The sequence below is a fragment of the Gasterosteus aculeatus genome, chromosome 14 (genome assembly GCF_964276395.1).
Source record: "Gasterosteus aculeatus chromosome 14, fGasAcu3.hap1.1, whole genome shotgun sequence".
NCBI classification, from domain to species: domain Eukaryota; kingdom Metazoa; phylum Chordata; class Actinopteri; order Perciformes; family Gasterosteidae; genus Gasterosteus; species Gasterosteus aculeatus.
Window position 1 is genome coordinate 2,911,297 of NC_135702.1, and position 26,195 is coordinate 2,937,491.

Genomic DNA, 26,195 nt, shown 5'->3' on the forward strand with positions numbered 1-26,195 from the left:
TTCGTGTTTGCCTTTTGATTTTAAAAACCTTTTTTGTACTATTAAAGTCCCTTTTGTTGCTTGAACAAACTCTGCGATTGAGTCCTGCCTTCCACCCACCGTGACAAAAACTCACCCAGCTCTCCCGCCTCCCACCAAGCGGGTTCTCAAGTCATTTATTAAAACTGCGGGTTAAAAAACACACGCAGCCGCCCACGCGCTGCAAGATGCTGCAGACTCAAGCGTGCAATTGGCAGCAATGTGTAAGAAGAGTTTTGAGGGGAGGGGGGTCGTGTTGACTCAGTGTCAGTATAAACAGACTTAAGGGAGCTCACAGGGAGGCCGACTGTGATGGAGCGACACCTTCATTCGTGAATCATTCTTCCCGTGATTCTTCACGGTTTCATCGTGAGGTCGGAGGACGGTCATCATGAGGTCGGTGGCACTCCGGGAAAACGCCCTGGACCGGAATGACATCACGGCCGGATTCCAGTGAAAACAATTCGCTGCAGCCAATAAATTGGCTTGGAATGTGCGGGCACAACCACCTTTTAACAGTAATTATAGTTTTTGTATTTCCTTCGCCCTCATCCGTCACTCAGTGGTCGGTTTAATCAGGTTGTTTACCACCTGGTTGGACTGCTTTTGGTTTTGTGTGAGTTGCTTTTTGTAACATTTAGGTGGTGTGTGAAGTCTGGACAATGAGCAGGCAACATGTTGGCAAAATCAATATTCTTTTGTTTTATGAACGTTCTACAATAGAGTCGCCGATGACGTGATTTGGGATTTGCATAATTCTGCCACGCGAAAAAAAGAAAGGGAGGCAACCAGTCAAAAGGAAGTAAAAAAGCATTATTATTTTTCCATTCTTATACTCCTTCTGCATCTGATGCATTTTTGGTTCTGATTGGACCCGTGGTTGTAAACCCATAAATATCTAAACTTGAGTCGTTCGAATTAAAACTCCTTCCACGTGGACACTTTGAAGCCACTTATTCTCTCGTAATTCGGGTAATTTTTGTGAAATAATCTAGCGGACGTTTTTTTTTTTTTTAAATGTGCTCAAGAGCAGGTTGAACTGGTCCGACGTCAACACCCCCTCGGTTCACAGCCAGTCACCCACGCTGTCACACAGGTACCAGGGACAGGTGTGTGTGTGCACTGATTTCAAACAGCGGAGGACACTTCAGGCTGTCGGCTGTATTCTCGCCATCACCGCCGTGATATGATCCATCCTTTTCCTCTCCATTGAAACACAGGTGAGGAACACTGTCCGGGATGGAATGCACAGTTGCTCTGTGACTTTATTCAAAGGACGCTTTTGCTAGAACTAGAATTAAAGATGTGGGTTCTGGAACGAGCTGTTGGTTAAGCAGCATTTTACTGTTATTGTGCAAAAGAGAGAGAAGGAAGAAAGAATCCGGGTAAAACAGCGTTTCACTGTGCAGAGTTACTTTGTCTCATGCTTATAAAACATGATGCTAATACACTCGTAGTATATGATGAAATACACTGTCAGATAAAAGCCAAATTGTGTCTTCAATGGGACAGATTTTCCAAGTGCGAGCAAACTTCTGCAGCCACGTCAGTAGTTTTGAATGACAAAAGGAAAGACGTGAATGAAAGAGGGCATTGATGCCGTGTTTGACTCTCATATCAATGGTATGTTGTCTCAAGGGACAGGAAGGACTCGACGGGGACAAGTACAAACACGGCGTAACACTTTGACGAATGATCAAAAAGGACGCGTTAATCAATCGCCGGTCACGATGGCGTGACCTCCGAACAGTGACATCGTTTTGCGTCCGGCCACGTAGCGCTGCACGTTTTAATCGACATCCATTGACTGTGATGAGATGTTTTGTTTTAAAATACCTCAATATCAACCATGGATCCGGGTAATCGGCGCAGTCATGTTTAGTGTGTTTTGCTGGTGTTCTCAGACACGCGTAGAAATGGAGCAGACGAGAATCCAGCAGGAGAAGCCAAAGAAGCCCGTGGAGGAGATGATAGAGGATGAGTTCCTCAAAGACCTCTACATGTTCATGCGGAAGAGAGAGACGCCGATAGAGAGAATCCCAAATCTGGGCTTCAAACAAAGTACTTGTTCTTCCTTGGATCCTATTTTGTGGATTTAAAATGCATTTCACTTGTTCAATGCACCAAAGTCGTTCTATATAATACAAATATGTGGTGCAATGACTATATTTTATGTATCTGCATATTGACATAAATTTGTGATTTTGATTCTAATGACCTGGTTAAATCTATCGCTTTATTTTATTATTGTATTAAAATCGATTTTGATAAGATAAAAGTATATTCTTAAATAAAGAGATTACATTAGAAAAAAGACAAAAATAATGTTCTTCTATTAAAAAACCCTACATTTTAATAATGAATTGTCTTTTCCTTTTTTCAGTTGATCTATTTGTGATGTTCAAGATTGTCAAAGATTTAGGTGGCTACTACCAGGTAAGCAACTATTTCCCACTGAATTCTCACCGGCGGTCTCGTTATTATTTTCACCATAAGTACAAGTTTGTTTGATTTTGAAACCATGTTCACGTAGTCATCGACGCATACTAACTAACACTACTACGAAGGCCCTAAATTGCCCCGCTGCCTTGCAGGTGACCGGCCAGCAGCAGTGGAAGCAGGTGTACAACACGCTCGGGGGGAACCCTCGGAGCACCAGCGCGGCCACCTGCACCCGCCGGCACTATGAGAAGTGAGCTCACCGACACGCCGCCGTTGGTCACGTGTGCGCGACACGTGGTTCCCCCCCCCACCCCGAAAGGATTCATCCTAAAGGTTGTTTTGTGCTTTTATTTTCCGCAGGCTACTTCTGCCCTTCGAATGCCACCTGACCGGCAAACAGGTGAACTTGGTGCCTCGCACGCCGCCGAAGCACTTCCTCTACGCCAACTACAACAAGGAGCAGGACGACGGCCAGGGGCCCCGGAAGCGCAGACTGCTCTCCGTGCCTCTGCTCCAGGTTGGTTGGCGGGCGGCGGACCTTGAAAAAGTCCTCCGTACGGGAAGGGCGGCGCTAGTTTAGCAAACATTTAACGACGAGGCCGCTGTGGGAGATGGAAGACGTTTTTACCGAGAGATTTGGTTAAACATGGGCTGCAAAATACATTTTTTGTTCAAAATGTAGCTGAAGCCAGAGTCTGATTAGCCTAGCTTAGCATTCAGACAGAGAATTGGGTCAAACAGCTAGCAAGGCCATCGATCCGTAAGATCATACAAATTACAAATTCATTTCCTGGAATCTACACTGCTCCCTGCCAGAGAGTGTTCCAGCACTCACTTGTTGCTTCTTATCTCTATTCCTTCCTCGGCTGACGGACCCCTTGTCTTTCCAACAGAACCCTCAAATGCTCCAGTCGGACTTGCGTGAGCCCGTCTTCCCACTGACGCCCTACTACGCTCACCAATTTCACCCCAGCCACGCGGTTCTGCCCCCCCAAATGCCCAGCTCCTCCTCGGTGTTGATGCCACACAGGCCCTCTCCCCCCAAAACCCTGTTCCCCTTCCCTCCATCTCATCAAAGCCCAACAGACAGGTCACAGGAGCCCCTGGAGCAGTTGCGCTACCTGGCGGAACAGTACAGGACGACATCTGGATTGGCGGAGCCGCTGAACCTCAGCGTCAAGGCGCCCTGGCGGGACGCCGACAGCGTTCCCGCCTCATCGTTCGCCCCGCCTTCATCCAACAAGAGCCCCAAGTTCCTGAACAAACCGTCCCCTCTGTACACGCCTCATCGCCAGCGCGCGGGGAGAGACGCCGCGAGCGAGACGCAGCGCGGCGAAGCGGGAGACGCCTCGTATGGGCATCCCGGGAAACCCGGCGAGGCGTACGTCATCGACTTGGAGGCCACGTCCGGCCCCAGCAGCCCCTCGTACGAGGGCTCGGCTGCGACAGCGGGGACAGACGCGGGCGGGCCGGGAGAGGCCAGAGATGGGGGTCCAGATGTCAGGGCAGGGCTCCCCTTCAGTCACCTGCTGCCCAGAATCTCTCGGGAGAACGGCGGCAAGATGGAGATCGAGGTGCCGCTGTCTGTCTTTCACAACTGGCTGAGGCAGTGCGGGTCGTCGGGCGCCGCGCTCGGGGCGAAGCGGCCGCCGACTCTGCCCCCTCGGGAGGGAGGCTTCGAGCCGGGACATCGCGCGGACGCGGATTTCTACAGCGGCAACCCGACGTTTCACGTCGATCCCCGGCCCCCCAGCTCCGACGCCGAGGACCTGCGGTCGACCCGCAAGGACACGCCGAGCCCCGCACCGACCGCCGAACCCGCCGGCAACCGCCGGGCCGCGAGCCAAGACCACTTTGCGGCCTACAGGCATTTGCTTTTGGCCGGTATTCTGAAAAGCGCGGCCAGCCAAGACGTCCATCCGTCGGATGTTAGTAAGTTGTTCGTCCCCAAACCCCTCAGTGCGTGGGACGCCTACGACCGAGGGACCGAGGCCTCCGGCACCTCGGGGAACATTGACTCCGCCGCTGCCTCGTCGGCCCGCGACGGAGCCGCGGCCCCGGGGGCGAGGTGGGGGTCGCACGTGGGTCCCTCGGCCGGGGACAGTTCGAATCCCAGCGCCACCTCTCGGCTTGAGCTCACCAACGAGGAAGTGATGAAGCTGAGGAGAATCATCTCAAGCTCCACGTGAAGATGAGTTTGGACGAATAAACTCCAACACCACTTTAAAAGCTCCCCAACGTAGCGTTGCTCTTTTTATATACTTCATTTTATATTTCTTTGGAATTCAGTAGCATTTAGATGTCACTCCTGTACAGAATACTATCTACAAATGATCAAAATTATGTGAAACTCCAATTTCATGGCTAATTTGTCCACGTTTTCTGTTTTTAACACGCACAGGTCAAATAACTACTATAAAGGTCTTTAATCCGTCCCGTGTGGGAGCTGGATGATTTGGCGTATGAACTGCTGTTAATTGCTGCACTTGTATGTAGCGATGAGTTATTTGAATGCCACGGCAAACTCTAAACCCATTCTCAACTGTTTAAACAAACCTGTAAAGATAAATAAATAAAAAACACTTGGCTTCAAACTACGGCTGAACTTCTTAACTATGAACAATATATTAACTGCTTGAGGTGTATCTATTAGTTCATTGGAATTTGGGGCATATTAATCATTTCATTTTAGATGTCTGCTCATTGGGCAAGATATGTTAGAAAAAATAAAAAATTAAATAGGAACTAGGTGGCTAGCTAGCTGCTGTAGCTACTCAAGCGTAAGCTAACGTCAGCCGCTGCGAGGACGGAGTCATCGGACCGTGCAAATAACGTTTTTTAATCGGCTCAGCGCCGAAATCTGCGTTGGGTCGCGTAGGAACCGGTGCCATGTTGGTACCGGTTCTCGGTACTCAACCCTACTTGTATGACCTGCTAGAATATTAATAATAGCAAACAAAGTGTGCCAAAATTGGCATTAAGATGCGTGGAAGGCTAAATATTTCGTTTTCCCTCCCTGTTTAACAAACAGGGAGAAACGTTGCTTCTCAGCTTTTACGTACATCAGATATTTATATTGCGACACCAGGTAGTGACGTCAATGGAGACCAACCTCTATCATACAAAGCTTCCTTTGTTTTTCACAGCTGCATATTGCATTATTTTCATTTCTTTAATTATCATGCTGGGATTCAACACGTAATGTCGTCTAGCTGATCCCATCATTGTATAGACACACTGCTCATCACAACAGTCAACAAGTAAAACAAGTATTGAAGAATTTTATTTAACTAAAGCCACAAACAAAGGGAGTGAGTCACAACTTTACGAGTTGCTGCTGCTAGCGACGTTCTTTTATTTGTTTTTTTTACCTGCTCTTTATCGCTTCAAATGACGCAACTGAAGAACAAGACTTTTTTTTGGCAGTGTGAACCTGTTTAGCAAACCGCAAATATTTTATAGTTCACCCAGAAACCTCCATGAGATAACGTTGCTATTTTGTTATCATCAAAACAAGAGATTTGCCTTGTTTGTTTTTCTTTAATTGCCTTACTTTTTAAGTCCCTGAGAAGAATTTACTGAGCTCAGACAACCGGTAGTCATGCCTACAAGATCACAATGTCGTAAAAAATTATGTCCAATTAGATAATTAGGTATAATGACAGTGTCGCATTTTCCGGTTCCACAAAATTATTAATTGTGCGTTCAGTTTTCCGAGGTATCTGTGCCTCAGGCTTCCAGGAGGCGCCATGACATGGTCATCAATCATCGTGTCAAGTGTGCATGACTCGGCCTTTAGAAATAATTAATTTTCATGTGACAATCTCTGAGAAAGCAAGGTTCATCTATCGGTTCAGCAGTTTGCATCTTTCGTGCCCACGTCTGTCTCCTCGAGCACAAACAAACGCAACCGGAGCGGCGCCTCGCTGCGACTGCGTCAGTAACTGTAGGAGAAAAAGGAAGAAAAAAAAACGTGAGAAAACTGCTAAACTGTACAACGTTGAAATGAACCAAAACTTCACCTTCATCAGTTCGGTATGTAATTATCTGTGTGAAATTATATAAGCGCCAACACACCCAAATTCACATTCCAGTCCGGGAAGCAAGAGCGCCTGATTTCCCAGCAGTTGACGCGATGAGTGTCAGTTAGAACCTGATATCTGTCCTGGGCATCTGTTGGAATGAGGATGTCATCCTTTTCCTTACCAGCACGAATTCATCGCTGTGACGAGGTTATCGGTATACTAGTGACATCCTGGTGGGAGGAGGCGCACCCCAAGTTCTACGCTTGCTTTTCTTCGTTCGCCTAATTTACTTACGCTTTTATAGCTTCATGCAATGCGACTGTTTGTCATCTCAACACTTGAAAATGAACATATTGCATTATCCCCGCAGGGTGTATTTCAAGGCTCAACTATTGATTCATCGGGTGGTGAAAATTCTCCATCGCTGTCAAAGTTCACCTCGGACTCCAGGGGAGATTGTAGAGATAAAGTTTTATACTTGAAACTATTTCCCCGCTCACAATCGCTAGTAAACCTTTTCTTTTTCTTCTTTTCTCACGTGCAGCTGCCAAATCCTCGCGCAAAACAAGAGCCAGTTACCACCGCTCAACCGGTGTCTGACCTGCCGCGTACAACATGGCAGCGTGAACGCAGAGGGAGGCCTCGCTCCCGACTGGGACACTGATGAATTCAGACATTCCAGACCACTGGAAACACACACACACACGCAGACACACTGGAAGCATTCAGAGTTACATAAAGCCGGCCTGGCACCATCTTTGTTACTTATCAGAATCTCCAGTACGACCGGTTCTTCTTTACATATCGACTAATCTCTGCACAAAAACAACGCCAAGCTCTCAAACAGTAACATCTGTGTCTTCCGACACCTTGGGCGCATTGCGTTTGTAACTTTTGGGTGTTTGCCTTTCTTACAAGTTAAATTGCCTGGAAAGAAGTCCGTGTTTGACGACGCGCCGTAGAAAAGAACTATTGTGCGTTTGAGTCAAAGAGGTGTTTATCCTGCCAGGCGTTGACTTTGAATCACGGCTGAGCCGCTCAGTGCACGACAGAAGAGTTTGGCCCAACAAAAGCTTTTTTGCATGAATGAACAAACGAGAAATGGTGGTATTCATGCTGGTATCACAATGTCGGCATACTTTTCCTTGTGGTAGGAAGAGAGCAAAGTGCGGATCTCAACCGATAAATCTGGAACCACGTGGCCTTCGCCGGGAGATGAGGGGGTTACTAAAGGGGAAGAAAAAAAAGAGTCACTTTTCCAATTAACAGGTTGAAAAGTCAAACTGTCAAATGTCTTTTTGCATGATTGAAGCCGAACTAAAGAAGCCAGAAACAACAACAACCAATATTGGTTCCTGATATAGATCGGCTGTCATTTTTTACGACCTGTATGATTGCTGTTTCTGTCAGAGGGCGGGACCAAATATTCCCATTTCAAGTGTCTGGTTCCTTGTCTTTGTCGGGTATCACTCGGTATCTTTTAGATCTCGCTACTCAGTCAAACCCGTCTGACTGCAGACTGCCTTTCTGCGAAGGAGAGCTCACAGTTTGCAAATAACGCATTGCATAAGGTGTGCCCACTTGTTGTTGTCACACATACACATATTTGCATATATACCAACAGTTTGATACGTGCACGGGTGTGTAAAGCGTGAAAGTTATGGCTTATTTGCTGTTGGAGGCGGCAATTATTAGTTTTCTTACTTTCCCACATCATCTGGAAATGAGTCGTCATAAAACAATGAAATGAATGTTTATGCGTGACAAGCAGTCACTGCTGGTGACAATACAGCCACTTCTCTCTCCCCTGCAGACATAGATATTAGTGACTTAAAAGACAAAGATATTCCCCCCCCCCCCCCGGGGGTGACCGGTGGGGAAAACATAATTTAAAGCCTGGAGAACTTTTGAATTACAACGCCGACGTTCGGCGGTCCGCTCGTGGGATTGTGCAGTTTGTCTTGTTTGTGTCGCGCTACCTATTTCATGGAATAGCGATCCCTGCTTCGCCGGGATGACTTTCCTGCCGCTCGGCCTTTCGATCTTCATCAGCCGATCGCAGCACTGCGTCCACTGGTCTGCGACAAACGGCGAATGCAGGCGTTTCAACACATCCGGAGGCGATAGATTCACATCATGACACATGAGCCTTATGAACTATTCTGCTAATTAACGCAGTTCTTTTGGAGTTGAGTGAGTATTCTGGAAACGGTTAGCACATCCGATCATCTCTTAGCAAATACAAACGATGAATACGAGGCAACGGGACGCTAAGCGGTTATTTCTTCGTCTATTGTCTGTGTACATAAACTAACATAAACTGTTTTTTGGAGCTTAGCCGCCCACGCGATCTCTTATAAATCCGGCTTTTTCACACACTGGTAGCCGGCCGCACAGATCGACCAGATTACCACACCGAGAATGCCGCTCGCTATGAAACATACGTGGTGATTTGTCACTTTCTCACAAACGCTGCTGCTCTGAAACTGAACCACGTGTTGGGGGAGACTTGTTTGGTTCCGGCGCGTTCACATGAAAATAAACTCACCTCAGCGACTGTAATTTAAAAAGCAGAATTCCTCGGAATGTCTCAATGCCAAAGAACAAGGCCCAGAAAATTAGCTTTGTTCAGAACATCAATATGATTTTCGAGTGTCATCGTAATTATATTAAATTACCGCCATTAATCATTAACGTTAAATGTGTACCAACTATATGGCTGGCGGCAGCGGACATGATGCGGAGGAATACGGACCATGAGTGATGTCTTAAGCTACTTTTTGTTCATATTTACAAGATGGGGAAGTTCTACGCCTCCTCAGACAGACACATTTTTTACTGCGAGACATTTTATCCATAAGATGAGACGTCTTACAAAGTGCTGCCAGTAACGTGTCAGTAAAGAATGCCGCCTCGCAGGTATCAGTGGGTGTATTCCAAGTCCTTAAAATAAACACACACCGCTTGATAAAATGTCCGTATAATCATTCCTTTAAAACGCACATATGTTTATTCTAGGAATAAATATTCCTAGAATAAACATGGGCGTCCCCACTGGGCCCCTCGGGGCCCCTTCACAGGGCCCCCCGAGCACAATCGAATCCAGGGGACTACGCATGGCGCCGTCTGATACGTGCACGGGTGTGTAAAGCGTGCAAGTTATGGCTTATTTGCTGTTGGAGGCGGCGGCCATTATTCGTTTTCTTACTTTTCCACATGATCTGGAAATGAGTCGTCATAAAACAGTGGATCAAATGAATGTTTATGCGTGAAAAGCCACTCCTCTCTCCCCTGCAGACATAGATATTAGTGACTGAAAAGACAAAGCTATCCCCCCCCCTCTGAGGGTCACAACCGAGCACAATCGAATCCCGGGGACTACGCACGAGCGCCGTCCAGGCCCGAGAGGCCGTCGGTCCTCTGAAGTGCGCCCGTTTGTTCTAAACAGCACCACTGAGGTTCAGGGAGCAAGCGAACACCTTTTTCACCCGCGGGCAGCTAGAAACGGAGCGGCCGCTAGCCGAGGCCTCACTCATGTTGTGGACGTGGCGGCTGATGGCCTGGTTCCAGCGCCGCGTGTCCTCGGGTGTGGGCGTCCTCAGCGCGAAGGTCACCTGCTCTCCTTGACGCTGCGTGCCGATGAGCAGAGTCTGGCAATGGACCTCTGACTCAGTGACGGTTGTTTCCTGAAAATAAACACACCCGGTATAATCATCATTAAAATGATGAATTAATAGCTTTTTAATTAAAGTGGATTTCATTCGCTGACAACACAGTGTGTTGTGTGTTTTTTGCTCGTAGGAAAGGTGCCGCTGTGGGAGTTTCATAAGAGCAGCATTTTTTTGATGCTGTCGCAAATGAATCGACCTATTTAGACTTTAATCGCTCAGAACCAACCCGTTTGATGGGGATTACTAGTAACGGCTCGGCCTCGGACTCCGCGGCCTCTTGACTCTGATAACAGAGAAGACTTTGTCCCCTGAGAACGGCGTAGACACTTTCACAACCGCTCAGCTCCTCTCCCAGCTGAAAGAGAGCACGGGACAACGGCTTTCACCCAAACGTGGACGTGATGTCAGAATGTGCACATTCACAGGAAAAAACGAAAGGCACCTTGACCCGGAGGTGGCCACTGGTGACCGGCTGCGTCATGCACACGGGCTGAGCTGCTAGGCGGCAGCACATGTTGCCGTACAGAGGCAACCAGAATGGATTGTCCTCTGGGAAGGAAACGGAGACGAATGTTCAGAAGGAGAGGAGGAGACAAGGAGACAAGGAGACATAGGGGCCCCGTAACCCGCCTGTCGCTGCCAGGGACAAGTCGTGCGTCTTGAACCCCTCCTGGACGTGTTGGATCCTCAGCGTGGTGTGAGCCAGCAGGTGGTACTTGGGCCCCCTTCGGAGAGAGAAAGCATCTCACTCAGTCACCACACACGTGCCCCCCCCCGGTGTGCTCTGCATGGAGGGAGGTAGGAGGGGGGGTGGGGGGTCATGCTCACAGTGGCGCCGGCGGCGGGGGCAAAGGGGGTCCCGCGTTCCCTCCGCCGGAGCCGCAGGCGGCCGCGGACTCGAACGCGGCGCGGATCTTCTTCCCCGAGGAGCATCCCACCGAGCCCCCCAGGCAGCTCGCCCTCCGGGGGCCCGGGGCCGCCGGGGAGAACTCCTCCACCGCGCAGCTGCTGTACAGCTCGACGCGCAGCTGAAAGGCCGGCGCCGCCTGGTCGCTGCGCGCACAACACGGTCACACAAGGAGCATCACAAGGGGGCTTTTTTATTTTTTTAGTGCGACTGGAAAGGAAACGTTACACTCTGAAGGAGAGAAGCGTATAAAAAGCAGCAAATAGAGTCTACTCAATAAATGTGAGGGAACAATTAACGCATGTTTAAAGTAAAGCATCCCCACGTTTAATACTTACGTACATGTTATGTTTTCGTTCTTGATTTTTAACAGATTTGCAAAAATTTGTAAAAAACTGTTTTCACTTTGTCATTATGGGTCGTTGCGTGTAGAATATGGGGCGCCGTTTAAACGGCAGGATTTTGGAACGTGCAACATTTTACAATTGTAAAATGTTGCACGTTCCAAAATCCTGCGCAGTTTTTCCACATTTAGCATTATCATATGAACAAAAAAGCACGACAATATTCACATGTCACTTTTTCAAACATTTAGAGAGAAATTCATGTACATTCATGCAATAACTTTTCCAAGGATAATGTTTGGCAGTAACAGAGTTGTTAAATAATAGAAATGTTAAATCTAAATGTAAATCTTAATGTAAAAGTTAAATGTTATATCTAAATGTTAAATCTAAATCTAAATGTTAAATGTTATATCTAAATGTTAAATCTAAATGTTAAATGTTATATCTAAATGTTAAATCTAAATGTTAAATGTTATATCTAAATGTTAAATCTAAATGTAAATGTTAACTCTAAATGTAAATGTTAAATCTAAATGTAAATGTTAAATGTTATATCTAAATGTTAAATCTAAATCTAAATGTTAAATCTAAATCTAAATGTTAACTCTAAATGTTAAATCTAAATGTAAATGTTAAATTTAGAGTCTACATTTAGCTCAACATTTAACATTTAAGACTTAACGACTGAACATTACAATAATTACGGTAATTCACGCCGCGGCAGGACAAGCTGGCAAAACCGGATGAATCAGATCAACTTTTCCAAGGATAATGTTTTGACAGTAACAAAGTTGTTAAATAAAAAAGTTATTGCATGAATGTACATGTCTTGTCTCTAAATGTTTGAAAAAGTGACATGTGAATATTCTCGTGCTTTTTAGTTCATATGATAATGCTAAATGTGGAAAAACTGCGCAGGATTTTGGAACGTGCAACATTTTACAAACGGCGCCCCATAGTAGAATGTTGAGGAAAATAATGAATTGAATCCATTTTGGAATAAGGCTGTAACATAACAAAATGTGGAAAAAGTGAAGCGCTGTGAATACTTCCGGATGCACTGTACCTTCAAAAAATTTTAGAACTTTAGATTGTAAGCACCAAATACCTAATAATTGTTATTACAAATGTAACAATATCACTCATTACTTATTCAGGGAAGGTAAGCTCTACTTAAAAAAAAGATGTATTAATCTGCAGTTGTTTCTGTTGAAAAATTTACATATTTGTTTTGCATGGGTTATAAATACTACCCTCCAAACATCTGTTTTTACAGTGTGACTCACAACAAGGTGGCGCCTTCAAAACAAATGTCGGTCAACGTCCTGTCCACCATCACCAGGTCCGTGTCGTGGATCTCTGTGCCACACTGGAGGAGGCAGAAAACGGCACAGCGCTGCAGCTCTGCAGGTCAAAGCGCACACGCGCATTCACACAGGTTCATTCACACAGGCTCCTGCTAGTGCGCTTTCACCGCGGTGGCACCCGGCGGGGAGGACGCGCCATCATCGTGGTGTGAACAAAGCGTCGTTCGTTCGCATTTGTGCCATTAGTTCCCCTGACAACGGGGAATCCTCACTCACCTCCTTTGTTTTTGAAGTACTCCGAGTCTTTCCACATGAGCGGGATCCGCAGGTCTGCAGAGGGACATTTACTGACGCGGGCTCAGGTGTTTATTTTCAATTACTTGTTCCACGATATTTGGTCAGCACTCACCTGAAAGGGATACTTTCCCCAAACAGGGGGGGGCATCCTCAGATGGCCTGCGGTGAAAGAAAGAGAGAATCGATGCACGCACGCACGCACACACACACACACACACACACACACACACACCTGACGTGCATTCTGCACAGCTCAGTGCGCACAGAACACCTCACAAATACCAGAATAAAGATGTGATGTTTCACTATGAAAACCTTTGTATTCTACCGTCATATCGCCTTTAATGAACATTTCAGGTCTCCACCATGTCCACAATTTAACGAGATAGCACGAGCTAATGAATTCAGTATAGATACTAATGTTACCTCCACATTGTACACGTGATCAGGTAGATCCACACAAATGACTAAAAGGTCAACTTGTCTGCCCTCTAGTGGCGTGCAGGAGGTACCTGCTCTCCACTGATGGAGCGGTTACCCGTGCATTTATCCACATACATGTACAACATTCATTCATTGCACCCCGCGTCCCACCTGCGTCCCACTCGCTGCAGGATTTTGTCTTTCCTCATCTGCTGCAGCTGGCTGAGCAGGGCCAGGATGCGGGCGTTGCAGGTCAGCAGGCTCTTGGAGGCCTCCAGGGCCTGCTCTCTCCTGGAACAGGCCGCCAGGAGCTTACTGGCCCCCTCCCGCATTCGCACCTCCCTCTCGATCCGCTGCAGCACCTCCTCGTCCTGGCCGGGATACATGCAGGGAGGGGAATCTTTTAGTCAAAACGATCAATGCTTTTGATTAAAAACAGCGGACAATGTCTCCGATCTCAAGATCAGAGTCCGGTCCCCCCCCCCAGAGTCCCGGGTCCCCAGAGGACGAACCCTAATCGACTTAGAGACGCCCGGAAGCTGGGTTGTTGTTACCTGCACACATCTGCACGTGAGCAGGTGAGAGCAGGCCGACTTTCTGCTGATCCTCCTCTCAGCTCGGAGGCCCGTTGCATAAGAGCCCCGACCCGGCGGGGGCGTTCAGTCGGTGCGTCACATTAATCCCTGGATGTGTTCCAGCTGTCAGAGCCCCAGGACTTAACTCCTCTCAGGTGAGCAGTGACACGGCACACGTTGTTTGGGATTTAGCTGGCCACAATGGAGTGCAACAGCCCTTTGTCTCGGTGGGGAACAAAGTCCTCCTTTCGATTAGTGAGGAAAAAAAAAGAAAAGCAGCAGCGTGCCTGGAGCAATGAGGAAAAGCACGTTTCTCTCTGGTTGAAAGTGGCCCTTTTGTGTGCGCGATTCGCGGCACACATGGTTTTTCTGTGGTTTACCAAACTTTCACTCGGCGGTCTGGCGAGGTGCAGCTTCAGGGATCGGAATGTTGCGTAACTCACTTCATGGTTTCTGGTTTTCTTCATCAAACCGATGCAGCAAAAAAACTTTAATTTGTGCGATATTACAATATCTTTCAAACAGGACGAAGCTCAAAAAATTGGGATTATTGATCAACTGTTTAACCATGTATTTTAGAGAAAGACCGAACATAAATCATTGAAGATTGAAAGACTTAAAAACAAACAATTGCACAGTAAAATAAGGTCTATTTGCTACACGCCGTCTCTCACTTACCCGGGTGTTACTGCCCATGCTGCTTCCCTGCGGGGCCCCAGAGGTCTGCTGCAGTCTCAGCCGGTCAGCCGGCCCTTTAAGCCAGCGGAGCAAACTAATCTCACAGCCGAGTGCCTGAGTGCTGCAGGGGGCCGGCGGTGGACGGAGCGGTTACTCAGCAGGAGATCACAACAGCACGAGGGATTAGAGGCTCAGGCCTCCTATTCCCTCAGCTGCATCACATGCAGCCATTCATCCTGACCAGGGTTTAAGTTCATTGATTAAGATGACGGTTAATATTTGATACAAGTTCATTGTAGTTAGTTTCTATGCATTTCTTTTTCTACGTACTTTGCCTTAACAATCCACAAGAATCAGTTCATCTTTGATTCTCGGTGACAGTTTGCGTCGCATCAGAAGAATTCCATCCCGCCGCTCTGGAGTTCTTGTGTGTCACGGGGCTAATGACCTTTGACCTCCTCATCAGCTCATTCTGTAAACAACCCCCGGGCGTGGGCTCAAGCGCCACACAACCCAAAGACAAACCGACGCGGAGGTGGAAGAATATGTTTTATTCAGACTTCCATGTGGCACGTTTGATAAACTATTGAAACATTTGATGAATTCTGTATCAAACACAATAATACAAATGCAAAGGACCGCTTTGAACACTGAACCAGCCGACAGAACATCTTCCTTAATGAAGTTTGACTTCCTCTGCTGCTCGTTGCATTTACTTGATATGCAATGTTATTTCATTAAATGGTGTTTCTGTCTTTATTAAAACGGAAGATCAAAAAAAACCATTTGCTATTGTACAATATTTACATTTTCACAGGTATTTAATTGAGGGATCTGAGGATGTAAACATTAATTGAGGAAATGCTGCCACCTCTTTGAACAAAGTGATTTACTGTTTTGTGTATTAATGTGTGTTCATAAAAAATAAAAAAGGAATTTCAGTCAATGCAAAGCAACCACACTGATCCAAAGTGCTTGTGAAGTGTTGTTGTCTCATCTTCCCTTAATTAGAACAACAAAAAACTAAGTTGGTCATAAGTTAACCTAGTGGCGGACATAACTAAAAAGCACCCCCCCCCCCCCCCCCCACTCCCCACTGCTTTCATCCCTCCTCCACATCTGTAAAGATGTCGCACAAGAAGTACTGAGACACACTGGTGGGCTCCTCCTCCACCGAGTCCCCCGGCCATGAAGCTGACACCTGCAGCGCGAGAAGAACAGAGAATCAGCAGCCATCAACGGCGTGTGGGTGGATGTCACCTCCACCCCGCCGCCCCTCGCCCCTCGCCCCTCGTCCCTCGCCCCTCACCTCGGGTGACGCCGCCGTGGTAAATGCTGGGTGGGTTTCTTCTGCCGGCCGAGTGACCTCGCGTGACGTAGAAGCTGCGGGTGGAGCAGATCGTTTCGCAGCCGCCCGCGGAGTTCGGGCCTCCGGGCCCTCGGAAGCTGCTTTGCCGGGCGGCGCGTCAGGTGGAGGCGCCGTGTCGATGGTCTCAGAGGGGTTTCTGGGGGCTTTGGGGTTTCTGTCAGGTATCGGAAGGTAAAAATCAGTTTAAAAAAAAAAAAAAAAACGATTTGCTTTTCATCATTTACCAAGAACCATCGAGGTGAACTACAGATGTGGATCAGTAACCGTGAAAATCCGAAACATTCCAACAAAGACTTCTTTTACCTATTCCGGCTCCCTTTCCGCCGAGCGCTTTGTGCTCCCGAGCCGGAGCGTTCCCCAGCGTCGCCCCCACCTTCCAGAGTCTCCTTTGCCGCGTCTACCTGATGGCCACTCCCATCCCGCGGCTCCCGGGCGACATCATCAAGGGCTTTCGGCGGCGCCACTTCGTCCTTGGCGACGGTCTTTGCGGCCTGTCTCCTCGTTGACGTCCTTGGCTTAACCTGCTCTTTGACTGATTACAAGAGAACGCCATGAAAAAATTGTGTGCTTTATTTGCTGAGAGTGCATGTGATCAGGAATCAGGAAACATTTATTGCCAAAATATGTCAAACATACAAGGAATTTGACTTGGCGGTTGGTGCGTGACAGTAGACAGTGTAACAATAAGACAGCAGTGCACAAGTAATAAATAAAATAAAAATAAAATAAAATAAAATAAAATAAAATAAAATAAAATAAAATAAAATAAAATAAAATAAAATAAAATAAAATAAAATAAAATGCTAATGCTAATGCTATGGGTTAGTAGAATAAGGCTATGGGTTAGTGTAAAATAAGAGAATAAAGTTAGTTAAAAATTAAAAATATTTAAAAAGTTAAAAAATATTAAAAAATAAAGTGCACTAGTTGAGATTTGTGTGACACGTACCTCTCCTCCTAGTGGCCCTCGGCCCATCGGCTTTTGTAGGCGGAGTTCCGTCATTCCCTGCAGTGTCTGCTAACTTAGACGGATGCACTGTGGTACAAACAATCAACACGCACAATCAGCATTGTGACATCGGCCGTTGGTTTACATGACAGCTTAAAATAATGCTCTCTACCATCTGCCGCCGCTGGATCCTCCACGATCAAACCCTGCCGTGTGTGAGGAAAGAACACATGTGAACACACACGTTCGATCGCATTGCGGCCGCACGTGGTTCCGCTCAACTTCGCTCACCGCGCACGCCCCGGCGTCCTGACGGACGAGGCCCGTCTCGCCGCTCCCCTCCAGGCACGCAGCCGCCGCCGACCTCTCCCCAGGAACGCCGATGGCCGAAGGCTGTGGGAGCAGAAAATCCTTTTCCGCGCACGAGTGCGGGACGGACGGGACGACCCCCTGAGGGGGAAGGGCGGCCACGGGCCTCTCTTGCTCAGCTGCAGGGCGATAGGGGAGGGGTTCTGGCACCGTGACGGGGATCTCAGTCAGAGAGAGGATGAAGAACGGTTCGTCTTCATCTCTGGGCACCTCCTTCAACAGCACTGAGGGGGGGGAAAAGAAGAAAAGAAGGGTTTCAGCTAAAAAGCTTTATGCACCCACTGTAAATAATTGGCAGGACAACTGAAATCGAACTTACAGTCTGGAAATACTGAGAGATTTGGAGTCTGCGTCTCCCCTGTGATTGACGTGGAGGCATCCTGTAATTGTTGTCGAATTAGTTCTTAACAGATCTTCTTCAATGGTACATCCCTGCTCAGAATAGCCGTACTCAAAGTGCATGACAGGTGGAGGTGCATGGAAGCTCCACCTCGTCAAGAATGTGTGGGGCAACTACCTAGTTTATCTAAGTACGTAAATGGTCTGTCTAAAGCTGACTCACTTTTCACACACACCCACAGGCAACCGGCAAAACAACACCTGGGGTGCAATTACCGGGGTAATTACTGCCTTACAATACGGACACATTTAAAAAAAGAGAAATTGCTATATGTTATTAATACTTCGTTGCGCATGCAGGCCGACTATGACCCAGACCAACACGAGAGCCTTTTCGCAACACACACAGATATTGCTCAGATATTGGCAGCTTACCTGGGTACAACCGTCGGGAGCTCGAGTCAAACAACCCAGAGAGGAACCAGCAAAGTCTGCGGGGGGGTCGTGTTGGGTGACTTGCGTCAGGCTGCTCGGGGTCGAGCCGGAGTCATTTTGAGAAGAGCTCCGGTCACCGCATTGCACAACAGCGCCCTCTGCTGGGCCCGGGACGCCGGGCCGCAGTTCAGACACACTGTGGCAAACGGGGCCGTCGAAATCTGTGGAGAAGAAGAACCGTTGGAGGGGGATGTGGGGGTAAGTGAAGGCCCCGCGGGGTCACAGGCGCCGGTGAAGAAGAATATCTGCTCAGTCCCACCTCTCGCTGCTGCTTTTGTCTCTGGAACTTGCCGGGGGAGTGGAGGCCGGCCGCTGCGAGCCAGACTGGGCTTGGGTCTAATGAGCCGCCCGCGAACAGCCCGAGGGGCTTTTCTTGAGTCGGGTGACTCAGTGCTTGGAGGTGGAAAACACACTCCGTTACAAGACAACCTCGTGAAAACAGTATTTATATCGTCTTTTTGGGGACAGAATCAGGGAAATGTGGTTCACGTCTTACTTTGGGGCAGCTGGTTGATTCTCCTCCTGACTGCGGGCCTCGCAGTCTTCCCTAGCAAGTGGCCGCTGAGTGCTTTGTGTTGGACCAGCTGGTGACGGCGTCTTGGATGGGGGCACAGTCTCTGAGGGGGGGTCCGCGTGGCACCGCTCTGGGGGTTTGCTAATGTCACATGACTGCTGTTTAGCGCGTGCAGCTCTGGGGGACGACCCCACGTTGGGTTTGACTTTAGCGAAGCGTTGCCTGCGCAGGGGAACACTCTGTCCCGAGCCGAGTCCACGTCCGGCGTCCGTCTTCTGCTCCTCGGTTGAAGACATGTCCTCCGTGGTTTTAGGGGGAGAGCGCAATTCCGGCGATGGTTCTGTCACTGAAGCAGCACTTTTACTTCGGCTCGGCTCTTCGGGACGGGCGCCACTGCAAGGTGGCGTCGCTTCTTCCACTGCTGCCGCGTTTTCAGGGGGCCGGGGCCCTGACGTCCCGTCGGGGGGCGTCTCGCCGAGCCGCACGGCGGGGACAGGGTCCGCTGTGGTTTCAGGTTTGCACCGCGCAGTCCTCGGCGCCTGTGATACGTTGGGTTTGGGTTTGGGTTTTTGTAATCGACGCCTCGCGGTCTGGCAAGCGGGCGCGGCCCCCTCCCCTCCCCTCCCGCCGCCGGGCAGCTCCTCCACTTGTGATTCGGTGACCGCGGCGGGGTCGGACGCCGTCCGAGGATCGACGCGACCTCCCCCGGCTGCCGGCGGTTTCTCCTCGAAGGGCTTCCAATGGTTTGCGGCCGGCTCCCTCGCGGGTTCGGGCCGGGCTTCTAAGAGCTGCTGGTTCTCGGAGACATTCCGATTGGACGTTTCTGCGCCGGATGCTACCCGACCAACAACCTCGTCGTCCGGCTTTTTCTCTTCCATTGCAGGCTGCTCTTCTGTGGCTGTGGGGGCGGAGCTTAGGTCCACCGAAGCAGAATCAGGGGCGGGGCCGCAAGTCGGCTCGGCTTCAACCGCCGCAATAGTTTCTTCAGGTAATTTGGGGTTCGGAGTTTGGTCGGTGTCTTTTGTGGGTTGAGATTTGGTCCTCGATGTGCGTGCCAGGTTGACTTTGGGTTTGACTTTCTGGAATCGACTCTTCCTGGTCGGGGGCGAAGACCCCACCTTCCTCTCCGCCTTCTGACCGACAACGGGTGTCACTCGCGCACCCGGGTGGTCGCCGCTCTCTTGGACCTGGGCGGAGTCGGCGTTTGGCCCGTGTCCCGGCTGGGATTCTGTGGCTGCTGCCCCACCGTGAGGCACCGGGGCTGCAGCTGTGGACCCGGATGGTGATCTCGAGTAGGGAGTCCGGTTTTCTGATGCACTGTGATCTGAATGGGGTTGTCCTTCACCAGCAGACTCCTTCTCACAGCCGTCCGCCGCTGACGGTGTCTCCTCCGCCGCTGACGGTGTCTCCTCCGCCGCTGACGGTGTCTCTGTGGTTTGGGAAGCGTCAGCTCTCCTCACTGTTGACGTCCCTGGGTGGGATTTTGAATGAGACGTCCCTGAGGCCCGGCCGGGGTTAGGTTTCTCCTCGGAGGAGCCTCCTTTCTTTGGGTCCAAATCAGAATCAGCTCTCTGATCACAGCATTCAACAACAGGAATGTCCTCACTTTCTCCTCCGCTGTGGAGGACGGTAACATTATCTGATGTTTCTATTATTTCACGATCAGCGGTGGCAGACTTGAGAGGAGCCACGCTGTTTTCATCGAGTAGAGCAGGCGTCCCGTCCTTCAGGTGTGGGATGCTTTCTTTCACGTGGGCCAGAGTCGTCCCTGCAGGTTATCACAAATGTCCATCTTTAATTCACTGTAATCGAGTCAAAAAGGAAATCATTCTTCTGCGCCTCCAACCTGTTCCGTGATCTTCTACTGTTTGATCCTGTGCCGACTGAGGGAGGTGAGCCAGGTTGCCGATGGTCAACAAGGTCTGAGCAGCTTCATTGTAGCTCTCGTCCTCGGATACTAAAGCAAAAAGGAAAATGTATGAGACTTTGAAACAATATAAATATAAAAGTCACTCAGAACACCTCTTAAAATGTACCTTCTGCGTGGTCCAAGGAAAGGAGGTCTACGACATCCTGTAAGGGAAACGGATATCTTGTGAGTCACATCGAAACGCCGCCTATAAGTCAGACTAGACTTGAAATCTGGGGTTTACATCTGGACATCAGCTCACGGATGCAAACGGCGTTTTAACTAACCGCCTTTTTGTAGCGAAAGCGTTCAAAAATGAAAAGCGTTTGATCCAACCGAAAACCAAACGCATGCACTCAAACTTAAAAGGGGGAGATGTTTGAGATAACACGGTATTTCATCTGTGTAATTGGTGTTAATAATATAATTACCGTGGCACAATAAATCAGGCATCATGAACTTACAACGAGCAGGTCCAGCTGATGGTCAGTGGGCTCAGCTGCGTCTGCCTCATGTGGTGCCCGCTCGCGAGAGGCTTCAGGGCACAGAGCATCTTGGGAGATGCCCAACACATCGGGGATATTGGCAAAGATATCAAGCTTCGTGTGGGAAGTCAAGAGTGCAGGGCGTGAGTTATGGAATGGAAAAGCGTGCATAAAGAATAACCAATTCCAAAAAAAACCCGAAAAGTGCATCTTATGTGAACTATGTAACGAAGGTTAAAATAGGACATAGAATGAATGGATGGCGTGCATCCGTGAAACAGTCCCACGTACCTCCTCCAGCGTCTCCTCCACCTGTGACATCACAGGTCGCAGCGAGCGCAGGCTGGCGGGCACAAAGGGTGCTCCTCCGGGTGGCTCCTCCTCCACATCTTCTTCTTGGTGCTTTTCATCCTCCTCGTCACTGTAGTCTGACTGAGAAGCCACGATGGTGACCAGTTTAGGCTTTTTGGACTCTCGGGGGGACCTTAGCTTTGGTGGTCTTCCCCTCTTGGCTGTGCATTTGGAACTGGGCCTGCCGGCAGAAGCCGTGGGCCCCTCTGTTGGGGCAGGAGGGGCTTCGGGTGCGGCCTCGTTGCCGGGGTAGTTCAGGGGCTTGACGGGTTTAGGCAATCTCCCGTACCTTTAAAACACAAACACAGAGCGATGAAGATGCAATGCTTCTATCCCAATATACACACATTATACACACAGGGGGCATAGGAACGTTTTCTGCACCCTGTCGTAAGAACATTAAATATTATACCTGGTCGTCTTCGGAGGTTGAGCGGTGGCATCGTCTTCTTCAGAGTTCTCATCTTGACCTGAAGGCGAAGCGTCTTTATCGACCTGGAAAAGTTTGCATGAACTCCGATTAGCCAAATTTAACAACGCTAAGAAATATCTGATGATTCTGAACCGTAGAAATGAATAAATAATGACCTGCTCTGCGGCTCCTCCGTCCGTTACACCCTCCTCCCCTTCCTCCGGCGCGGCGTCGCTGCTCTTTGTGGAGGGCGGTGGGGGCTTTTTACCCCACTTCCGGCCCAACGGCAGGAGCGGTTTCGGGGCTCGGCCTCGTGACAGCTTAGCTGGCTTGATTTTGGCCCCCGTGGCTACGCGCGCACTCTCTGCCTCTTTAGACCTGAATGGCGGGACAAAGCGGGGAACGTTATTGTCAGACGGAGCTGCAAATCGTTCTCTCTCTGGTTCAAAGGTCAATTACATGTCTGATGTTGGACAGTCTTCAGGAAGTGCTGCCTCGGTGTCCTCGGGTGTCCAGCCCTCATCTGAACATATAAAACCAACAAGTGTAAATATTACATACGCATTTGTTTCTTTGGCAAGTATTGAATACCTTAATAAATGAACTGAATGTTGTTGTACCTTCGTTGCTCTTTTCTCCCATTTTGTTTTTCTTGTCACTTGGTTCCTCGGTCAAAGCCTCCGTTTTGCACTTTCTTTTACGTTTCTTCTTTGGCTTTGCAACATCAGCTCCTTCCTCGTTCTCTTTCTCTCCCTCCTCCTCCAACTCGGCAATTTCATTTTGCTCTTCCTCGTCTTCTTCTTCCACAACGCTCAGGTTCCTCGTGGCCTTTTTCCCTGTAGAAGGAAATTAAAATACACAAGTGGTGTAGAAGTGAGACGAGCAAAGCAGCTGTTGGATCAACAACTCACTGAGCAGTACGCATGGAGGACGTAGTTACCCTTTGCCTTTCTCGTGGTCGTCTTGGGGAATTTCTTCCCAGCGAGCGACCGGAGTTTCTTCCTGTTCTCCTGAACTTCCAGAATCTTCTCCAGCAGCTTAGAAAAATACTCTATGTCCAGTTTGCGCCTTTCCCCTACAAAATAATTCCCAATAAAAAACATTAATCATTAATCAGTAAACAAATAAAACTAGATAAAACATTTTGCCCTACAGGATACTTACGGAAAGCTTTGTCAACCCTCCAGGAATTCTCTCGCTCTTCTTTTTTAAATTTGTTCTGAAAGTTTTAAATAATTACAACCAATCCAGACAAGAATCGCGTTGTGTGTTCATATCATATTCTATGAATATACGGTCATCTGTATTCATCACCAACCTTTATCTCTGATCGCGCTCGGAGAGGAAACAGTTGACAAATCATGGAAAAGTCTGTTCCCACCATGCTAACGGCCAGGAAGAACATGTCCGTCTCTGGTGCAAAACCGCAAAAGAGCCAGAGACGTTAACAGCAAACAGGAACCACTGCACAATGCGTGATATAACAACGTCAGGATTCATTTATCCTTTATCCATGTTGCTCAAACCTTCGCTGGACCAGGGCTTTGTGTAGGTCCCTTTCCGGAAGCTTGCGTAAGTTGTAGTGGAGCCACGCTCAAATATGGGGTCCCGGTCGTTGGCTGGATTTGGTCCTTTGGCCCGCTGGACTTCCACTGTCAAGCTGAGACGACAACGTAGCAATGTTTGTACTTGGAGGAGAAAGAACATCTCTTGCGTGTAGATAAAACAGGTTCATTTTGAAAAGCTGTAGGAGCCCACCAACCTCTCCTCATCAATGATCAGGGTGCCGTCCTCGGCCACTTTGACCTGGGGAACCATCACGCTGTCATCCTCGTCCTCCTCTTCATCATCCAGCTCCTCTTCCACCTGCCTCGGGGTTCCTATTTTGGGGATCGCCTCAAGCTTCTGCGATCTCTCCGGTGACCTGCAGGGATTGCGTCCGAAGACACGAGGCAGGAGGAAGGGGTTGGTACACGCATGTCTCATCAAGCACCATCAGCACGCTCATCATGTCCACATTCAAATCATTTAAATCTCAAGTCAAGTTTTGAGATTTTAGAAATACGGACGGGATGAACTTACGCATCTCCTCCTGGAGAAGGTGGGACCACGGTCTCATTCCCCGGAGCGGGTTCTTGCATTTTCGCACTTCGAAGCAAGCGCGCAAAAGAAGTAGCATAAGACGAGGTTTTCGTTTTTCCGATAGGAATAAACAATAGAAAACATGAATTGTGGAGGTATGAACAAGCTTGACTTTTGCAGAAGAGACACTTACGTCATGGGGTTAGACTCCGGGAGATAGCGGATGAGCTCGCTCATGGTCATTTTGGCGGGATCTAGGTTATATTCCTTTACACGCTTGTTTGTTTTCCTGCGTTTCTGCAAAAATCAAACGGCTACGCTGGTTTAATGTATAAACTCAAGATATATCTATTCCATATCTTACCAATACGTTACTTAACTTAAAGAGGAACGACAACGAGGAGCAGCACACTGATGGATAATCCGAACGCACCTTGTCTTTATGCATCTCCTGTTTGAGCAGATCTCGGAGCTTTTGGGCCTTTGCGATCCTCTGTATGTCTGATGGGTCATTCAGGAGCCTGCTCAAGGAGAACGCTGATGGCGAGGGACAACGCCGGCTCTTAGATGATACGAGAGTCTTGGCTCTCTCTGACAGCTCCATAGCTTCTCTGTCCAGGATGGAAAAGGGGACTTTGTCCTGTAACTTGGATGGAACTCCTTCAACTTGACTGTCCGACGTGCTTTGGGATTCCCTGCCGCCGTCCGCTGGCGGATTTTCCGCCGACTCAGCCAAAGGTTCCGGGCTGTCGGAAGGGACGAGGGTCTGTTTAGGTTGCATTTTGGGCTGCTTGCTCTCTCCTGAAGACCTCCGTCGCCTCGGCGACTGGAGCCTCTGCGGGGCGACCGCGGCCGCAGTTTGTCTGGACGTAGTTGGCTTGTCGGGGCCCGAGGCCGGCACCTCAACGGGAGTTTCAGACGCCGCCTTGAAGGGGGATTTCTGCGTGCGAGCAACTGCGGAGGGGCGGCCCGGGGCCACTTTGGGCTTGATGGAAAAGCGCTTTCTTCGTTGCAGTGCAGCCGGGGTGCCGGTACTTTCCCCGTGTTGCCCATTGCCATCCCTAAACAATAGTGGGAATAGTTATATTCGCGTAACAAAAGGAATATCGTGCGATCTATCGCTTGACACTCACCCTGGGGCTTCAGGTTTTTCTGACGGGGTCCCGACAGGCTGGCTGTCAGTCACTGCAGCGCTGCCGCCCTCTGCAACGTCTTTGGGGGTCTCGCTGGCGTCCTGACTCGCCGAGGGGGCCTCCTGAGCCGTCCTGCCCGTCGCACCGACATTGGGCCGAGCGCTGAATCGTGACCGACGAAACATTTTCGCCCTGAAAGCAAACGGGAAGGTGCATCGGCGTCACAACAGTAAAAGCTGACAACCAGCTCAGAGTGACATATTACTTCAGAACATTTCCCAGAATGCAATTTTTTGCAGGTCTTGTCTCAAGCAGAACGGTGTTATATCCTGGAGTATAACGGTATGTCTGCAGTATAAATGCTTTACATTATCTGACTAATTTATCATTAGCGTAGTAATCTTGAGGGAATAGTCCTCCTTTTTTGAGTGTATTTGATACATTTTTAGTGCAACTTTAAGCAACTACTGCAACATTATACTTTATGCACCCAAACATCACGTATTTCTCACGCACTAGAAATAAAACCTTGTTCTCTCGTAGCTTCGGTCTTCTGAAGTGCAGACCTAAGCTAACGTTGCTCTTTCGGCCCTGGAGAAGTCTGACGTTTGGACGTGAAGGCCGGAAGTACCAACAGAGGTAAAGGAGCTAGTAAGGGGTGTTCAAAGCAATGCACAACAGCGTAAAACAATGCGCCAATTATGGACCAAAACATGTCAAAACGTGCGCAAAGCTAAGCTCAAACTCGCATGACAACACCTGGCAGTCCGCCCGACCTGGACCGTCCTATCGTTACTGTTGTGGACCTGAGACAAGTACTTTCAAACTTCAGTGACGTCTAATTGTGTTAATATTCTGTAAACAACGTACCTGGTCAACAATATGTCGTTTGTTGGGAGAAATAACCTTTTTTCTTTTTTAAATCAGCGACGGATGGCAAGCAGCGGACCCCATGGACACACTAATCCGCCATGTTTTTCGTGACGCGGTATTTTCTTGCGCTGCAATGGCTTGTGGGAAATGTAGTCAGGTTGCTGCGGCGCAGTGGATGAGGAAAGACCTCGTAACCGAGCGTGTGCTGTTGTCAGGGAATGTGTG

General features: G+C 48.8%; 3 protein-coding genes across 11 annotated transcripts; 1 reads left to right on the plus strand and 2 right to left on the minus strand.

Moving 5' to 3' along the window:
• Positions 1-246: 246 nt before the first annotated feature.
• On the plus strand, positions 247-5,054 carry arid6 (AT-rich interaction domain 6). Of its 2 annotated transcripts, none has more exons than XM_078088881.1 (6): positions 247-1,238; positions 1,923-2,079; positions 2,402-2,454; positions 2,613-2,710; positions 2,821-2,977; positions 3,354-5,054. In XM_078088881.1, exons 2-6 carry the CDS (start codon positions 1,935-1,937, stop codon positions 4,647-4,649), a joined length of 1,749 nt encoding a protein of 582 aa, XP_077945007.1. In that variant the 5' UTR covers positions 247-1,238; positions 1,923-1,934; the 3' UTR covers positions 4,650-5,054. The 2 variants fall into 2 exon arrangements, with proteins under 2 accessions (XP_077945007.1, XP_077945008.1); XM_078088882.1 differs by having other exon boundaries at positions 1,100-1,238; positions 1,944-2,079.
• A 673-nt stretch (positions 5,055-5,727) lies between these two features.
• On the minus strand, positions 5,728-15,145 carry LOC120831548 (rhotekin). Of its 7 annotated transcripts, none has more exons than XR_013452635.1 (14): positions 14,691-14,847; positions 13,609-13,808; positions 13,127-13,173; positions 12,994-13,047; positions 12,697-12,814; positions 10,985-11,209; positions 10,787-10,881; positions 10,599-10,705; positions 10,383-10,511; positions 10,018-10,171; positions 8,465-8,563; positions 7,872-8,012; positions 7,625-7,712; positions 5,728-6,404 (listed from the first exon to the last, which is right to left on the minus strand). XR_013452635.1 is itself a non-coding variant. In XM_040197065.2 (14 exons), the coding sequence occupies exons 2-14, from the start codon at positions 14,706-14,708 to the stop codon at positions 6,398-6,400; spliced, it is 1,341 nt and encodes a 446-aa protein (XP_040052999.2). In that variant the 5' UTR covers positions 14,709-14,926; positions 15,021-15,145; the 3' UTR covers positions 5,728-6,397. The 7 variants fall into 7 exon arrangements, 4 of the variants coding, with proteins under 4 accessions (XP_040052999.2, XP_040053001.2, XP_077945009.1 ...); XM_040197065.2 differs by lacking the exon at positions 7,872-8,012 and adding an exon at positions 15,021-15,145 and having other exon boundaries at positions 14,691-14,926; XR_005714073.2 differs by lacking the exon at positions 7,872-8,012 and having other exon boundaries at positions 9,965-10,171.
• An 81-nt stretch (positions 15,146-15,226) lies between these two features.
• On the minus strand, positions 15,227-26,157 carry LOC120831543 (uncharacterized). 2 transcript variants are annotated; one of them, XM_040197057.2, is made up of 28 exons: positions 25,968-26,157; positions 25,098-25,289; positions 24,398-25,025; positions 24,158-24,261; positions 23,965-24,030; positions 23,645-23,806; positions 23,409-23,542; positions 23,201-23,295; positions 23,047-23,101; positions 22,823-22,957; positions 22,503-22,718; positions 22,342-22,405; positions 22,059-22,260; positions 21,883-21,965; positions 21,411-21,759; positions 21,099-21,233; positions 20,762-20,798; positions 20,572-20,682; positions 18,708-20,493; positions 18,471-18,604; positions 18,152-18,372; positions 17,697-17,757; positions 17,300-17,601; positions 17,181-17,214; positions 17,009-17,095; positions 16,363-16,591; positions 16,000-16,213; positions 15,227-15,891 (listed from the first exon to the last, which is right to left on the minus strand). In XM_040197057.2, the coding sequence occupies exons 2-28, from the start codon at positions 25,280-25,282 to the stop codon at positions 15,793-15,795; spliced, it is 5,928 nt and encodes a 1,975-aa protein (XP_040052991.2). In that variant the 5' UTR covers positions 25,283-25,289; positions 25,968-26,157; the 3' UTR covers positions 15,227-15,792. The 2 variants fall into 2 exon arrangements, with proteins under 2 accessions (XP_040052991.2, XP_040052992.2); XM_040197058.2 differs by lacking the exon at positions 21,099-21,233.
• Positions 26,158-26,195: the final 38 nt, after the last annotated feature.

Coding starts and splice junctions, on each gene's coding strand:
- LOC120831548 (XM_040197065.2), bottom strand. Junction 13,174..13,608: donor CTGCAGCGAGTGGGACGCAG/GTGGGACGCGGG, acceptor CTTTCACCGCAG/GCCATCTGAGGATGCCCCCC. Junction 10,172..10,382: donor TAGTAATCCCCATCAAACGG/GTTGGTTCTGAG, acceptor GTTTATTTTCAG/GAAACAACCGTCACTGAGTC.
- arid6 (XM_078088881.1), top strand. CDS start 1,935: ATGGAGCAGACGAGAATCCAGCAGGAGAAGCCAAAGAAGCCCGTGGAG. Junction 2,455..2,612: donor ATTTAGGTGGCTACTACCAG/GTAAGCAACTAT, acceptor GCTGCCTTGCAG/GTGACCGGCCAGCAGCAGTG. Junction 2,978..3,353: donor TCTCCGTGCCTCTGCTCCAG/GTTGGTTGGCGG, acceptor TCTTTCCAACAG/AACCCTCAAATGCTCCAGTC.
- LOC120831543 (XM_040197057.2), bottom strand. CDS start 25,282: ATGTTTCGTCGGTCACGATTCAGCGCTCGGCCCAATGTCGGTGCGACG. Junction 25,026..25,097: donor GAAAAACCTGAAGCCCCAGG/GTGAGTGTCAAG, acceptor ACTATTGTTTAG/GGATGGCAATGGGCAACACG. Junction 23,543..23,644: donor CTGATCATTGATGAGGAGAG/GTTGGTGGGCTC, acceptor TTGTCGTCTCAG/CTTGACAGTGGAAGTCCAGC.